At 44.6% G+C, this 15,828-nt stretch overlaps 1 protein-coding gene across 9 annotated transcripts in view; it reads left to right on the top strand.

The window, feature by feature from the left end:
• The window catches only part of LOC140389850 (RNA-binding motif, single-stranded-interacting protein 1-like), a 433,449-nt gene that overhangs the window by 136,217 nt on the left and 281,404 nt on the right, over positions 1-15,828 (top strand). For 7 of the 9 annotated variants that reach the window (XM_072474452.1, XM_072474427.1, XM_072474477.1 and 4 more), the window contains exon 2: positions 15,443-15,600. In XM_072474452.1, coding sequence (XP_072330553.1) covers positions 15,443-15,600 — 158 coding nt within the window. The remainder of the gene's footprint in view (positions 1-15,442; positions 15,601-15,828) is intronic. The other 2 variants (XM_072474444.1, XM_072474469.1) reach the window with 1 other exon arrangement.

Genomic DNA, 15,828 nt, shown 5'->3' on the forward strand with positions numbered 1-15,828 from the left:
TTGGATGGAACTTATTGATGTCATCATGTAGTCGTTTCAGTGATTCTTCGCCGTGGGTCCAAAGGAAAAAAATGTCATCGATATATCTGGTGTATAACGTCGGTTGAAGGTCCTGTGCGGTGAGTAGGTCTTGTTCAATCTTGTGCATGAAGATGTTGGCGTATTGGGGTGCGAATTTGGTCCCCATCGTCTTTGATGTATCATCTAGAATCTTTGTAGAAATGTCATTTTAGAAGTATTCATGTGCATTTTTTAAGAAAAATAATGTATTGAATAATCATGGTTGTTGTTTGGTGGCAGCCAATTATTTGTGTGAACAAGGACACTCCAGAGATACATGATACTGAAATAATGTTTTATGTGGATGTTGTAAAATAATTCTACTTTCTGTTGAGTAATTCAAGCACCTTTGATGGCATTTACTGAAGCCCATATTTCCAGATTGACCGAATATAGTTTTAAGCCCTGTGGCAATGAGGATGCGATGATGGGGCAGACCTCAGTCATAACCCTGCACACAGGTAGCCTCAGGATGACGGTCGCTTTGTACAGATCAAAGCCAGTGTGGAGTTTGAATCTTCCTTTGGTTATAGAGCAGAACTTTTCATGTATTTCATGAATTTCTGCTGTGCCTCCCGAATAACTGCCAATAACTCCTGCCATTGCTGTTCCACTGTCTTCCCTGCTAATCTCCTTTTCCAATCAACTCTGGCTAGCTCCTCCCTCATTTCTTTGTAGTAACCCTTATTTAATTCTAATACCGTTACATCTGACTCCAGCTTCTTCCTCTCAAACTGCAGGGTAAATTCGACCATGTTGTGGTCACTACTCCCTAAGGGTTCCTTCACCTCAAGATCCCTAATCAAGTTTGCCTCATTACACATCACCAAATCCAGAATTGCGCTCATGGGCTCTACCACAAGCTGCTCCAAAAAACCATCTCTTAAACATCCCACAAATTCCTTTTCTTGGGATCCACTACCAACATGATTTTCCCAGTCCACGTGCATATTGAAGTTCCCCATGATTATTGTAATATGCCAGTTCAGTTACTGCCATTGTGGCTGGTCCTTTGACTTACCAATCCAGTAGATAGTGTAACCTGCATCAACTTCCAAGCTGAGACTCATCAGTAAGCTTTGTTTCACTTGAGGTGGCTATGTAAACCCTGTACCTGTCCAGCACTCTGGCTGTGTGCTGTTGTGCACTCTGGTCTCGTATTATTGTCTGGAAGTGTTCTGACATTCCGTGAACTGAGCCACATGATGAAGAGTAGACTTGTTCTTTACATTTTGACTGTGATGATGGATGACCAGCCAGGATAGTAAACTGGCAGGTGCAGGCAGAGCAGGCTGTGTTTTGGGTTCCTTTTCAACCCCTTCTCTGGGTTGGGGAGAGCAGCGCTATACATAAGAACATAAGAACTAGGAGCAGGAGTAGGCCATCTGGCCCCTCGAGCCTGCTCCACCATTCAATGAGATCATGGCTGATCTTTTGTGGACTCAGCTCCACTTTCCGGCCCGAACACCATAACCCTTAATCCCTTTATTCTTCAAAAACTATCTATCTTTATCTTAAAAACATTTAATGAAGGAGCCTCTACTGCTTCACTGGGTAAGGAATTCCATAGATTCACAACCCTTTGGGTGAAGAAGTTCCTCCTAAACTCAGTCCTAAATCTACTTCCCCTTATTTTGAGGCTATGCCCCCTAGTTCTGCTTTCACCCGCCAGTGGAAACAACCTGCCCGCATCTATCCTATCTATTCCCTTCATAATCTTATATGTTTCTATAAGATCCCCCCTCATCCTTCTAAATTCCAACGAGTACAGTCCCAGTCTACTCAACCTCTCCTCGTAATCCAACCCCTTCAGCTCTGGGATTAACCTAGTGAATCTCCTCTGCACACCCTCCAGTGCCAGTACGTCCTTTCTCAAGTAAGGAGACCAAAACTGAACACAATACTCCAGGTATGGCCTCACTAACACCTTATACAATTGCAGCATAACCTCCCTAGTCTTAAACTCCATCCCTCTAGCAATGAAGGACAAAATTCCATTTGCCTTCTTAATCACCTGTTGCACCTGAAAACCAACTTTCTGCGACTCATGCACTAGCACACCCAGGTCTCTCTGCACAGCAGCATGTTTTAATATTTTATTTAAATAATAATCCCTTTTGCTGTTATTCCTACCAAAATGGATAACCTCACATTTGTCAACATTGTATTCCATCTGCCAGACCCTAGCCCATTCACTTAGCCTATCCAAATCCCTCTGCAGACTTCCAGTATCCTCTGCACTTTTTGCTTTACCACTTATCTTAGTGTCGTCTGCAAACTTGGACACATTGCCCTTGTTCCCCAACTCCAAATCATCTATGTAAATTGTGAACAGTTGTGGGCCCAACACTGATCCCTGAGGGACACCACTAGCTACTGATTGCCAACCAGAGAAACGCCCATTAATCCCCACTCTTTGCTTTCTATTAATTAACCAATCCTCGATCCATGCTACTACTTTCCCCTTAATGCCATGCATCTTTATCTTATGCAACAACCTTTTGTGTGGCACCTTGTCAAAGGCTTTCTGGAAATCCAGATATACCACATCCATTGGCTCCCCGTTATCTACCGCACTGTTAATGTCCTCAAAAAATTCCACTAAATTAGTTAGGCACGACCTGCCCTTTATGAACCCATGCTGCATCTGTCCAATGGGACAATTTCCACCCAGCTGCCTCGCTTTTTCATCCTTGATGACAGATTCCAGCATCTTCCCTACTACCGAAGTTAAGCTCACTGGCCTATAATTAACCACTTTCTGCCTACCTCCTTTTTTAAACAGTGGTGTCACGTTTGCTAATTTCCAATCCGCCGGGACCACCCCAGAGTCTAGTGAATTTTGGTAAATTATCACTAGTGCATTTGCAATTTCCCTAGCCATCTCTTTTAGCACTCTGGGATGCATTCCATCAGGGCCAGGAGACTTGTCTACCTTTAGCCCCATTAGCTTGCCCATCACTACCTCCTTAGTGATATCAATCCTCTCAAGGTCCTCACCTGTCATAGCCTCATTTCCATCAGTCACTGGCATGTTATTTGTGTCTTCCACTGTGAAGACCGACCCAAAAAACCTGTTCAGTTCCTCAGCCATTTCCTCATCTCCCATTATTAAATCTCCCTTCTCATCCTCTAAAGGACCAATATTTACCTTAGCCACTCTTTTTTGTTTTATGTATTTGTAGAAATTTTTACTATCTGTTTTTATATTCTGAGCAAGTTTACTCTCATAATCTATCTTACTCTTCTTTATAGCTTTTTTAGTAGCTTTCTGTTGCCCCCTAAAGATTTCCCAGTCCTCTAGTCTCCCACTGATCTTTGCTACTTTGTATGTTTTTTCCTTCAATTTGATACTCTCCCTTATTTCCTTAGATATCCACGGTCGATTTTCCCTCTTTTTACCGTCCTTCCTTTTTGTTGGTATAAACCTTTGCTGGGCACTGTGAAAAATCACTTGGAAGGTTCTCCACTGTTCCTCAACTGTTTCACCATAAAGTCTTTGCTCCCAGTCTACCTTAGCTAGTTCTTCTCTCATCCCATTGTAATCTCCTTTGTTTCAGCACAAAACACTCGTGCTTGATTTTACCTTCTCACCTTCCATCTGTATTTTAAATTCCACCATATTGTGATCGCTCCTTCCGAGAGGATCCCTAACTATGAGATCCTGAATAAATCCTGTTTCATTACACAGGACCAGATCTAGGACCGCTTGTTCCCTCGTAGGTTCCATTACATACTGTTCGAGGAAACTATCGCGGATACATTCTATAAACTCCTCCTCAAGGCTGCCTTGACCGACCTGGTTAAACCAATCAACATGTAGATTAAAATCCCCCATGATAACTGCTGTACCATTTCTACATGCATCTGTTATTTCTTTGTTTATTGCCTGCCCCACCATAATGTTACTATTTGGTGGCCTATAGACTACTCCTATCAGTGACTTTTTCGCCTTACTATTCCTGATTTCCACCCAAATGGATTCAACCTTATCCTCCATAGCACCGATGTCATCCCTTACTGTTGACGGGATGTCATCCTTAAATAACAGAGCTACACCACCTCCCTTACCATCCACTCTGTCCTTCCGAAAAGTTTGATACCCTCGGATATTTAACTCCCAGTCGTGACCATCCTTTAACCATGTTTCAGTAATGGCCACTAAATCATAGTCATTCACGATGATTTGCGCCATCAACTCATTTACCTTATTCCGAATACTACGAGCATTCAGGTAAAGTACACTTATGTTGGCTTTTTTACCTCTGTTCTTAATCTTAACACCTCGATCAGTAACCTCTCCTAAGTTATATTTCCTCTTAACCTTTCTCCTAATTTTCCTTGTCGTCGAACCCATATCTTCCTGTAACAACCTGCTGCGTCGCTTACCATTAATGTTTTCACTTCCCGTTTTATTTCTTTTAGTATTCCTGGTCCTATTCACTGAGCTCCCCTCAGTCACTGTACCTTGTACTGTCGCCCTTTTTGATTTTTGACTATGGCTTCTCTGCCTTACACTTTCCCCCTTACTGCCTTTTATTTCTGTCCCTGTTTTACTACCTTCCAACTTCCTGCATTGGTTCCCATCCCCCTGCCACATTAGTTTAAACTCTCCCCAACAGCTCTAGCAAACACTAGGACATTGGTTCCAGTCCTGCCCAGGTGCAGACCGTCCGGTTTGTACTGGTCCCACCTCCCCCAGAATCGGTTCCAATGTCCCAGGAATTTGAATCCCTCCCTCTTGCACCATCTCTCGAGCCACGTATTCATCCTCTCGATCCTGACATTCCTACTCTGACTAGCTCGTGGCACTGGTAGCAATCCTGAGATTACTACCTTTGAGGTCCTACTTTTTAGTTTAACTCCTAGCTCCCTAAATTCAGCTTGTAGGACCTCGTCCCGTTTTTTACCTATATCGTTGGTGCCTATGTGCACCACGACAGCTGGCTGTTCACCCCCCCCCCCCCCCCCAGAATGTCCTGCAGCCGCTCCAAGACATCCTTGACCCTTGCACCAGGGAGGCAACATACCATCCTGGAGTCTCGATTGCGTCCGCAGAACCGCCTGTCTATTCCCCTTACAATTGAGTCCCCTATCACTATAGCCCTGCCATTCTTCTTCCTGCCCAGCTGCGCAGCAGAGCCAGCCACGGTGCCATGAACCTGGCTGCTGCTGCCTTCCCCTGGTGAGCCATCTCCCACAACAGTATCCAAAGCGGTATATCTGTTTTGCAGGGAGATGACCGCAGAGGACACCTGCACTGCCTTCCTACTCTTGCTCTGTCTTTTGGTCACCCATTTACTATCTCCCTCAGTACCTTTCCCTTGCGGTGTGACCAACTCGCTAAACGTGCTATCCACGACGTCCTCAGCATCGCGGACGCTCCAAAGTGAATCCATCCGCAGCTCCAGAGCCGTCAAGCGGTCTAACAGGAGCTGCAACTGGACACACTTCATGCACGTGAAGGAGCCAGGGACAGTGGACGTGTCCCTGAGCTCCCACATCGCACACGAGGAGCATGACATGGGTCTGAGATCTCCTGCCATGTCTTAAACCTTTGGTTAACTTCAACAATTTCAATTTCCCCAGAAAAAATTTAAATAAATAAATAAACAATGAAGAAAAAAATAAATAAATATACCAATGAAAAGAAACAGAAAAACAGAAAAACTACTTACCAGTCACAAAATGCACTTCCTCCCCACCCAGCTTTGAATTCCCACCTCGATTCAAATTCCCAAACTCACTCTTTGCTGCCTCACTCCTGGCTGTCTTCTCTGTCTCACTGGGAGAACTCACCAGGGGAAGGCAGGGAAATTAGTACTTGGAACTATGATGTTGTTGCCATTACAGAGACCTGGTTGAGGGAAGGGCAGGATTGGCAGCTAAACGTTCCAGGATTTAGATGTTTCAGGCGGGATAGAGGGGGATGTAAAAGGGGAGGTGGAGTTGCGCTACTTGTTCGGGAGAATATCACAGCTGTACTGCGAGAGGACACCTCAGAGGGCAGTGAGGCTATATGGGTAGAGATCAGGAATAAGAAGGGTGCAGTCACAATGTTGGGGGTATACTACAGGCCTCCCAACAGCCAGCGGGAGATAGAGGAGCAGATAGGTAGACAGATTTTGGAAAAGAGTAAAAACAACAGGGTTGTGGTAATGGGAGACTTCAACTTCCCCAATATTGACTGGGACTCACTTAGTGCCAGAGGCTTAGACGGGGCGGAGTTTGTAAGGAGCATCCAGGAGGGCTTCTTAAAACAATATGTAGACAGTCCAACTAGGGAAGGGGCGGTACTGGACCTGGTATTGGGGAATGAGTTCGGCCAGGTGGTAGCTGTTTCAGTAGGGGAGCATTTCGGTAACAGTGACCACAATTCAGTAAGTTTTAAAGTACTGGTGGACAAGGATAAGAGTGGTCCTAGGATGAATGTGCTAAATTGGGGGAAGGCTAATTATAACAATATTAGGCGGGAACTGAAGAACATAGATTGGGGGCGGATGTTTGAGGGCAAATCAACATCTGACATGTGGGAGGCTTTCAAGTGGCAGTTGAAAGGAATACAGGACCGGCATGTTCCTGTGAGGAAGAAAGATAAATACGGCCATTTTCAGGAACCTTGGATGACGAGTGATATTGTAGGCCTCGTCAAAAAGAAAAAGGAGGCATTTGTCAGGGCTAAAAGGCTGGGAACAGACGAAGCCTGCGTGGAATATAAGGAAAGTAGGAAGGAACTTAAGCAAGGAGTCAGGAGGGCTAGACGGGGTCATGAAAAGTCATTGGCAAATAGGGTTAAGGAAAATCCCAAGGCTTTTTACACGTACATAAAAAGCAAGAGGGTAGCCAGGGAAAGGGTTGGCCCACTGAAGGATAGGCAAGGGAATCTATGTGTGGAGCCAGAGGAAATGGGCGAGGTACTAAATGAATACTTTGCATCAGTATTCACCAAAGAGAAGGAATTGGTAGATGTTGAGTCTGGAGAAGGGGGTGTAGATAGCCTGGGTCACATTGTGATCCAAAAAGACGAGGTGTTGGGTGTCTTAAAAAATATTAAGGTAGATAAGTCCCCAGGGCCTGATGGGATCTACCCCAGAATACTGAAGGAGGCTGGAGAGGAAATTGTTGAGGCCTTGACCGAAATCTTTGGATCCTCGCTGTCTTCAGGGGATGTCCCGGAGGACTGGAGAATAGCCAATGTTGTTCCTCTGTTTAAGAAGGGTAGCAAGGATAATCCCGGGAACTACAGGCCGGTGAGCCTTACTTCAGTGGTAGGGAAATTACTGGAGAGAATTCTTCAAGACAGGATCTACTCCCATTTGGAAGGAAATGGACGTATTAGTGAGAGGCAGCACGGTTTTGTGAAGGGGAGGTCGTGTCTCACTAACTTGATAGAGTTTTTCGAGGTGGTCACTAAGATGATTGATGCAGGTAGGGCAGTAGATGTTGTCTATATGGACTTCAGTAAGGCCTTTGACAAGGTCCCTCATGGTAGACTAGTACAAAAGGTGAAGTCACACGGGATCAGGGGTGAGCTGGTAAGGTGGATACAGAACTGGCTAGGCCATAGAAGGCAGAGAGTAGCAATGGAGGGATGCTTTTCTAATTGGAGGGCTGTGACCAGTGGTGTTCCACAGGGATCAGTGCTGGGACCTTTGCTCTTTGTAGTATATATAAATGATTTGGAGGAAAATGTAACTGGTCTGATTAGTAAGTTTGCAGACGACACAAAGGTTGGTGGAATTGCGGATAGCGATGAGGACTGTCGGAGGATATAGCAGGATTTAGATTGTCTGGAGACTTGGGCGGAGAGATGGCAGATGTAGTTTAATCCGGACAAATGTGAGGTAATGCATTTTGGAAGGTCTAATGCAGGTAGGGAATATACACTGAATGGTAGAACCCTCAAGAGTATTGAAAGTCAAAGAGATCTAGGAGTACAGGTCCACAGGTCATTGAAAGGGGCAACACAGGTGGAGAAGGTAGTCAAGAAGGCACACGGCATGCTTGCCTTCATTGGCCGGGGCATTGAGTATAAGAATTGGCAAGTCATGTTGCAGCTGTATAGAACCTTCGTTAGGCCACACTTGGAGTATAGTGTTCAATTCTGGTTGCCACACTACCAGAAGGATGTGGAGGCTTTAGAGAGGGTGCAGAAGAGATTTACCAGAATGTTGCCTGGTATGGAGGGCATTAGCTATGAGGAGCGGTTGAATAAACTCGGTTTGTTCTCACTGGAACGAAGGAGGTTGAGGGGAGACCTGATAGAGGTATACAAAATTATGAGGGGCATAGACAGAGTGGATAGTCAGAGGCTTTTCCCCAGGGTAGAGTGGTCAATTACTAGGGGGCATAGGTTTAAGGTGAGAGGGGCAAGGTTTAGAGTAGATGTACGAGGCAAGTTTTTTACGCAGAGGGTAGTGGGTGCCTGGAACTCGCTACCGGAGGAGGCAGTGGAAGCAGGGACGATAGGGACATTTAAGGGGCATCTTGACAAATATATGAATAGGATGGGAATAGAAGGATACGGACCCAGGAAGTGTAGAAGATTGTAGTTTAGTCGGGCAGCATGGTCGGCACGGGCTTGGAGGGCCAAAGGGCCTGTTCCTGTGCTGTACATTTCTTTGTTCTTTGTTGTTCATCCCAAGGAGGAGGAAACATGCTAAGGGCAGGACAAGGCATCCATGGTTGACGAGGGAAGTCAAGGACAGCATAAAAGCAAAAGAAAAAGCATACAAAGTGGCGAGCATTAGTGGGAAGCCAGATGATTGGGAATCCTTTAAAAGGAGCAGAGGACAACTGAAAAAGCAATAAGGGCAGCACGGTAGCATAGTGGTTAGCACAATTGCTTCACAGCTCCCGGGTCCCAGGTTCGATACCCGGCTTTGGTCACTGTGCAGTGTCTGCACGTTCTCCCCGCGTGTGCGTGGGTTTCCTCTGGGTGCTCCGGTTTCCTCCCACAGTCCAAAGATGTGCAGGTTAGGTGGATTGGCCATGATAAATTGCCCTTAGTGTCCAAAATTTCCCTTTGTGTTGGGTAGGGTTACTGTGTTATGAGGATAGGGTGGAGGTGTGGGCTTGGGTAGGGTGCTCTTTCAAAGAGCCGGTACAGACTCGATGGGCTGAATGGCCTCCTTCTGCACTGTAAATTCTATGAGAAGATGAAATATGAGTGCAAGCTAGCTAGTAATATAAAAGATGATAGAAGAATTTATTTCAATATATAAAAGGTAAGATGCAAAAATAGACATTGGACCACTGGGAAACATGGCTGGGGAAGTAATAATAGGAAACAAAGAAATAGCAGATGAACTGAATAGTTACTTTGCATCAGTCTTCATGGTGGAAGACACCAGTGGGATGCCGGAGCTCCAGGTGAATCGGTGCAGAGGTGACTGCAGTGGCCATCACTAAGGAAAAGGTTCTGGGGAAACTGAAAGGTCTGAAGGTGGATATGTCACCTGGACAGGATTGACTACATCCCAGGGTCCTAAAAGAGATATTGAGGAGATTGTGGAGGTATTGGTGGTAATCTTTCAGGAATCACTGGAGGCAGGAAGGGTCCCAGAGGACTGGAAAGGGGCTAATGTAACACCACTGTTTAAGAAGGGAGGGAGGCAGAGGATGAGAAATTATAGGCCGGTTAGCCTGACTTCGATCATTGGTAAGATTTTAGAGTCCGTTATTGAAGACGAGATCGCGGAGTACTTGGAAGTGCATGGTAAAATAGGACTGAGTCAGCACGGCTTTGTCAAAGGGAGGTCATGCCTGACAAATCTGGTGAGAGTTCATTGAGGAGGTAACAAGGAAGTTAGACAAAGGAGAACCAGTGGACGTGATTTATTTAGATTTCCAGAAGGCCTTTGACAAGGGGCCGCATAGGAGACTGTTAAATAGGTTAAGAGCCCATGGTGTTAAGGGTAAGATCCAGGCATGGATAGAGGATTGGCTGAGTGGCAGAAGGCAGAGAGTGGGGATAAAGGGGTCTTTTTCAGGATAGCAGCCGGTGACTAGTGGTGTGCCTCAGGGGTCTGTGCTGAGACCACAAATTTTCACAATATACATAAATGATCTGGAAGAAGGTACTGAAGGCACTGTTGCTAAGTTTGCAGATGATGCAAAGATCTGTAGAGGGACAGGTAGTATTGAGGAAGTAGGCGGGCTGCAGAAGGACCTGGACAAGCTAGGAGAGTGGGCAATGAAGTGGCAAATAAAATACAATGTTGAAAAGTGTAAGTTTATGCACTTTGGAAAGAGGAATTAATGCATAGACTATTTTCTAAATGGGGAGAGGCTTAGGAAATCAGAAGCACAAAGGCACCTGGGAGCCCTTGTTCACGATTCTCTTCAGGTAAACGTGCAGGTTCAGTCGGCAGTTAAGAAGGCAAATGCAATGTTAGCATTCATGTCAAGGGGGCTACAATACAAGACCAGGGGTGTACTTCTGAGGCTATATAAGGGTCTGGTCAGACTCCATTTGGAGTATTGTGAGCAGTTTTAGGACCCGTATCGAAGGAAGTTTGTGGTGGACTTGGCAACGGTCCAGAGGGGGTTCACAAGAATGATCCATGGAATGAAGAGCTTGTTGTATGAGGAACGGTTGAGGACTCTGGGTCTGTACTCGTTGGAGTTCAGAAGGATGAGTGGGATCTTATTGAAACTTACAGGATACTGCGGGGCCTGGATAGAGTGGACGTGGAGAAGATGTTTCCACTTGGAGGAAAAACTAGAACCAGACGATACCATCTCAGACTAAAGGGACAATCCTTTAAAACAGAGATGAGGAGGAATTTCTTCAGCAAGAGGGTGGTGAATCTGTGGAGCTCTTTGCCACAAAAGGCTGTGGAGGCCAAATCACCGTGTGTCTTTAAGACAAAGATAGGTAGGTTCTTGATTAATAAGGGGATCAGGGGTTATGGGGAGAAGACAGGAGAATGGGGATGAGAAAAATATCAGCCATGATTGAATGGTGGAGCAGACTCGATGGGACGAGTGGCCCAATTCTGCTCCTATGTCTTATGGCATGTAAGCTTAAGTCCGTTCCTACAGGGATCAGCAATGTTTTGTTGTTGAAGTTTTGCCAGTAACCAGCACTAGTACATATTAGTGCCTGTGCTCCAACAATGATAGGTAACAGATGAGGCCAAAGAAGCATTCTATGATGACGTCAACAAGATATTTAGAATGCCTCCCCACCAGTGCAAACTCATTATTCTTAGTGATTCCAGTCCCCGAGTGGGCACACACTGTGTAAGTCATGGCGAGGAGTATAAGGATGCTCGCATTTGGAAGCACATGGACATATTAGCGAGAGGCAGCACGGTTTTGTGAAAGGGAGGTCGTGTCTCACTAACTTGTTAGAATTTTTCGAGGATGTCACAAAGATGATTGATGCAGGTAGGGCAGTAGATGTTGTCCATATGGACTACAGTAAGACCTTTGACAAGGTCCCTCATGGCAGACTGGTACAAAAGGTGAAGTCAAATGGGATCAGAGGTGAGCTGGCAAGGTGGATACAGAACTGGCTAGGTCATAGAAGGCTGAGAGTAGCAATGGAAGGGTGCTTTTCTGATTGAAGGGCTGTAACTAGTGGTGTTCCACAGGGATCAGTGCTGGGACCTTTGCTCTTCGTAGTATATATAAATGATTTGGAGGAAAATGTAACTGGTCTGATTAGTAAGTTTGCGGATGACACAAAAGGTTAGTGGAATTGCGGATAGCGATGAAGACTGTCAGGGGATACAGCAGGATTTAGATTGTTTGGAGACTTGGGCGGAAAGATAATAGATGGAGTTTAATCCAGACAAATGTGATGTAATGCATTACATCTAATACAGGTAGGGAATATACAGTGAATGGTAGAACCCTCAAGAGTATTGACAGTCCGAGAGATCTAGGTGTACAGGTCCACAGGTCACTGAAAGGGGCAACACAGGTGGAGAAGGTTGTCAAGAAGGCATACGGCATGCTTGCCTTCATTGGCTGGGGCATTGAGTATAAGAATTGGCAAGTCATGTTGCAGCTGTATAGAACCTTAGTTTGGACACACTTGGAGTATAGTGTTCAATTCTGGTCACCACACTACCAGAAGGATGTGGAGGCTTTAGAGTGTGTGCAGAAGCGATTTACCAAGATGTTGCCTGGTATGGAGGGCATTAACTATGAGGAGCGGTTGAATAAACTTGGTTTGTTCTCACTGGAACGAAGGAGGTTGAGGGACGACCTGATAGAGGTCTACAAAATTATGTGGAGCATTGACAGAATGGATAGTCAGAAACTTTTTCCCAGGGTAGAGGGGTCAATTACTAGGGCGCATAGGTTTAAGGTGCGAGGGGCAAGGTTAAGAGGAGATGTACGAGGCAAGTTTTTTTTACACGGAGGGTAGTGGGTGCCTGGAACTCGCTGCCGGAGGAGGTGGTGGAAGCAGGGACGATAGTGACATTTAAGGGGCATCTTGACAAATAGATGAATAGGATGGGAATAGAGGGATACAGACCCTGGAAGTGGAGAAGATTTTAGTTTAGAAGGCAGCATGGTCGGTGCAGGCTTGGAGGGCTGAAGGGCCTGTTCCTGTGCTGTACTTTTCTTTGTTCTTAGATACCATGGTTTTGCTAGAGCAAACTCCAATGGCCTGCTCCTTTTCTAAGCGTAGAGAGTTTGATCTAACTCTCACGGAAACAGACTTCCAGTAAGCAAACAACACTGGCTCATGTTGGACTTTTGTTGTATAACTGGTTTGAACACTCTACCCACACCTTTCAAGTTGTAGAATGCTAATCTAACCATTGGCTTGTCAGGAGCATTGTGTCTTTTGAAGATAAAATCTAAGGCACTTCAGAATAAAGCCAAGCCATAAAGGAAGCTTTATATAACTTTTTAAAGCTATGACAAGAAATGGGAACAGGAACACAAACTAGCCACAGGAATTGCTGATATCCCAGAGGACAATATTGCTATTGAAGATTCTTGGAAAAAGTTGAAGGAAGTTTCTTACAGCATGGCATCTGAGGTCCTAGGATTCATTAAGTGAAAGCACCAAGGCTGGTTCAACAAGCAAGACATATGCACTTTGTCTAGACGTTTGCCTGACGCTCACTGATCCTGCATATCTGACAAGAAATCACCAGCAAGGAATGCAAGATTGCACAAGACACATCCTGATGAAGAACCGATGCTGAGGAAACCGGGCTGATGAGCTTCAAGCAGTAGCTGATAAAAATAGGCTCTGCATGAGTTCTGCAATCAGCCTTTGTCACAAAACCAAAGGTGTGACACCAACCTCTCAGCAAATGGCAATATGCTCCTAAAAAATAAACATGAGATTTTCTCTCATTTGACAGAGCACTAAGCAATATCCTAAATCAACGATCCGCACAGTGTGTACTGATGCCATTGAGTCACTTCCACACTCTGGAAGAGTTTATTCTCAATTCTTCTTGAGTGTAAGTCCCAAAGGCCTGAAGTCACTGGGAGCTGATGGCATCCCAGCTGAAGTATTCAAATTGGAGGGGCTAACACAGTTGGGAAACTCACAGGTCTCTTCTGCATAATGTGGAACCAGCACGCTGTGCCTCCGTAACTTATCTCTACAAATGGAGAGGGAGCAAGTTCATTTGTGACAATAATCATGGAGTAATACTTACTTCAACAGCAAAAATGTTCTCACGAGCCATTCTTAATTGATTGGCACTCATCTGATTGACCTACGTGTTTTATAGCTTCTGTGCAGGACGGGGAATGGTAGACATGATGATTGGAACATGTCAAAAGTCCCGTGAACAGAATAAGGACCTCTCTAAGTTGCTTACTGACCTGACCGAAAGCTTTTGACTCAGTTTGCCGGAAGGCCTGTGGAAGATTCCATGCAGGTATGGGTGCCCTGAAAAGATGATCAGTGTGATTCATTTGTTTCACCATAAAACACAGTGCAGAGTCAATGCCTCCACGCATCCATCCCTCCCAACATAATGCAGTATTTGCAATTGGTTATGGAAATTGAGACTTCACACATGAGATGGCATCAAACTCGACTGCAAACCTTTTTTGTACTGAACACTCATCCATCGAATTGACAAGAGAATCCATACAAGAAGAAGCCTGAGGGGCCAGGGAGAAATGTGCACTCGATGCACACTACTAGTTGACCTTATTTCCACCTTCAAGGTTCATCCCCAATATGCCCTTGCACATTTCCTTTTCAAAATGTTCCAATATATTCTTTTGGTATTCTTGCCAAGTTATGGAATGATGCTGGTTGTCTTGCTTATAGTGAAACTAGATCAGACCAATTATTTAGATTGATGAGACCAACTGGGATAATGTTGTCCTTCCAGTAGCCTTCCCTCATTCCCACTGCACAGACTCGGAGGAAGTGCAGGACAAGACATTTGAGCATATCAGTTGAACGGGGCTGTGAATTTTGCCAGGAGTAGGTAATGACAGCAGATCTGCTCAGAGAAATTAGCATCGTATTCATATTCACTGGTTTCCTGCCAAAGCAAAATGGCGGTCTGTACATGTGTGGAAGTCCAGTGACATCACCCCACTGTGCCCAGCCTGCCAGTATCACTCAACACATAGGCAGACTTCTGTCCTGAGTTTCCCTTATTGCCATTTTTTCTGCAAACTACACTTGCAACTCATTGGAATAAAGCCATATTTCCACAGTATTTTTTCCCTCGTGTGTTAGGTGCTTTGGCTCTTTAAAGGGTGGAACTTTGAAAAACTTCGACTGATACGGAGAAAGAAAAACATCTTTGCAGCTTTCTGGTGACCTGAATGTTGGTTTGAATTTGAAACTGTGAAAGTGTGCCTAGTTTGAGCACAGCAAGCCAATGAGGAAGACATTTTAATTAACCACTCACTGTGACACTCGGCTGCCCAGCTGTGATGATTTAAACAGCGTCATCTTTGGTCATGGCCACAGCATACACGATCCCTCTCAATGACGTAACTGAGTAAAACAGTCGAACTATGTATGCATTGCTTTGGCAGTAAACGCAGCTGTTCATATTTTCCAGAAGAATGGCACACTGCCATTTTTGTTTTGGTAATTAGATTGACACCATTGGATACTAGGAGTAATTAAACAAATATCATAATTTGTATGAATTCAGTTCAAAGTGTTTGTAATCATATAAATTTGGAAATATTTATTTATGCTACTATTTCCAATACGTGTTTCCAGTTTTAGCAGCCATGACTATAGACCATAGGAACTATGTTTTTAATATTTTGTCATTCATGCTGCAGCATTGTTTCATAATAATTATTGATAATCAGCTATTGAGATTCTATGTTGAACATATTTGTCTGCCTATTTAAGTTTACTAAACAATCTTGGAATAAGGTTGAATACAGTCTATGCTCTTTTTTTTTTTAACAGCAGCCCTGTGCACCTACCTCCCATCCAATGGCCCCACCAAGTCCCCTCACCAACAGCAGCAATAATACAGGATGGGAGCAACTCAGTAAAACAAACCTTTATATCAGAGGACTGCCACCAGGCACCACTGATCAAGATCTGGTGAAACTCTGCCAGCCGTAAGTACTCCAAACATCCTATATTCAGTAGTCATTTGCATTTGTTCTCCGTGTCCAATTAACTAGGAATAGTTTGTTTCCGTATTTAAATAATCTGTATAATTACACTACGAAGTATGTATTAGAATTTACTCCAATTACAGCAATTGGGTTTATTTTGCAAATACATGAGATATGCTTTCACTTTAGCTCTGTCTGTCATTTAGATGGTCTTTAGTGTGCAGAGCT

This window comes from Scyliorhinus torazame, chromosome 2 (assembly GCF_047496885.1).
Source record: "Scyliorhinus torazame isolate Kashiwa2021f chromosome 2, sScyTor2.1, whole genome shotgun sequence".
Lineage (NCBI taxonomy): Eukaryota > Metazoa > Chordata > Chondrichthyes > Carcharhiniformes > Scyliorhinidae > Scyliorhinus > Scyliorhinus torazame.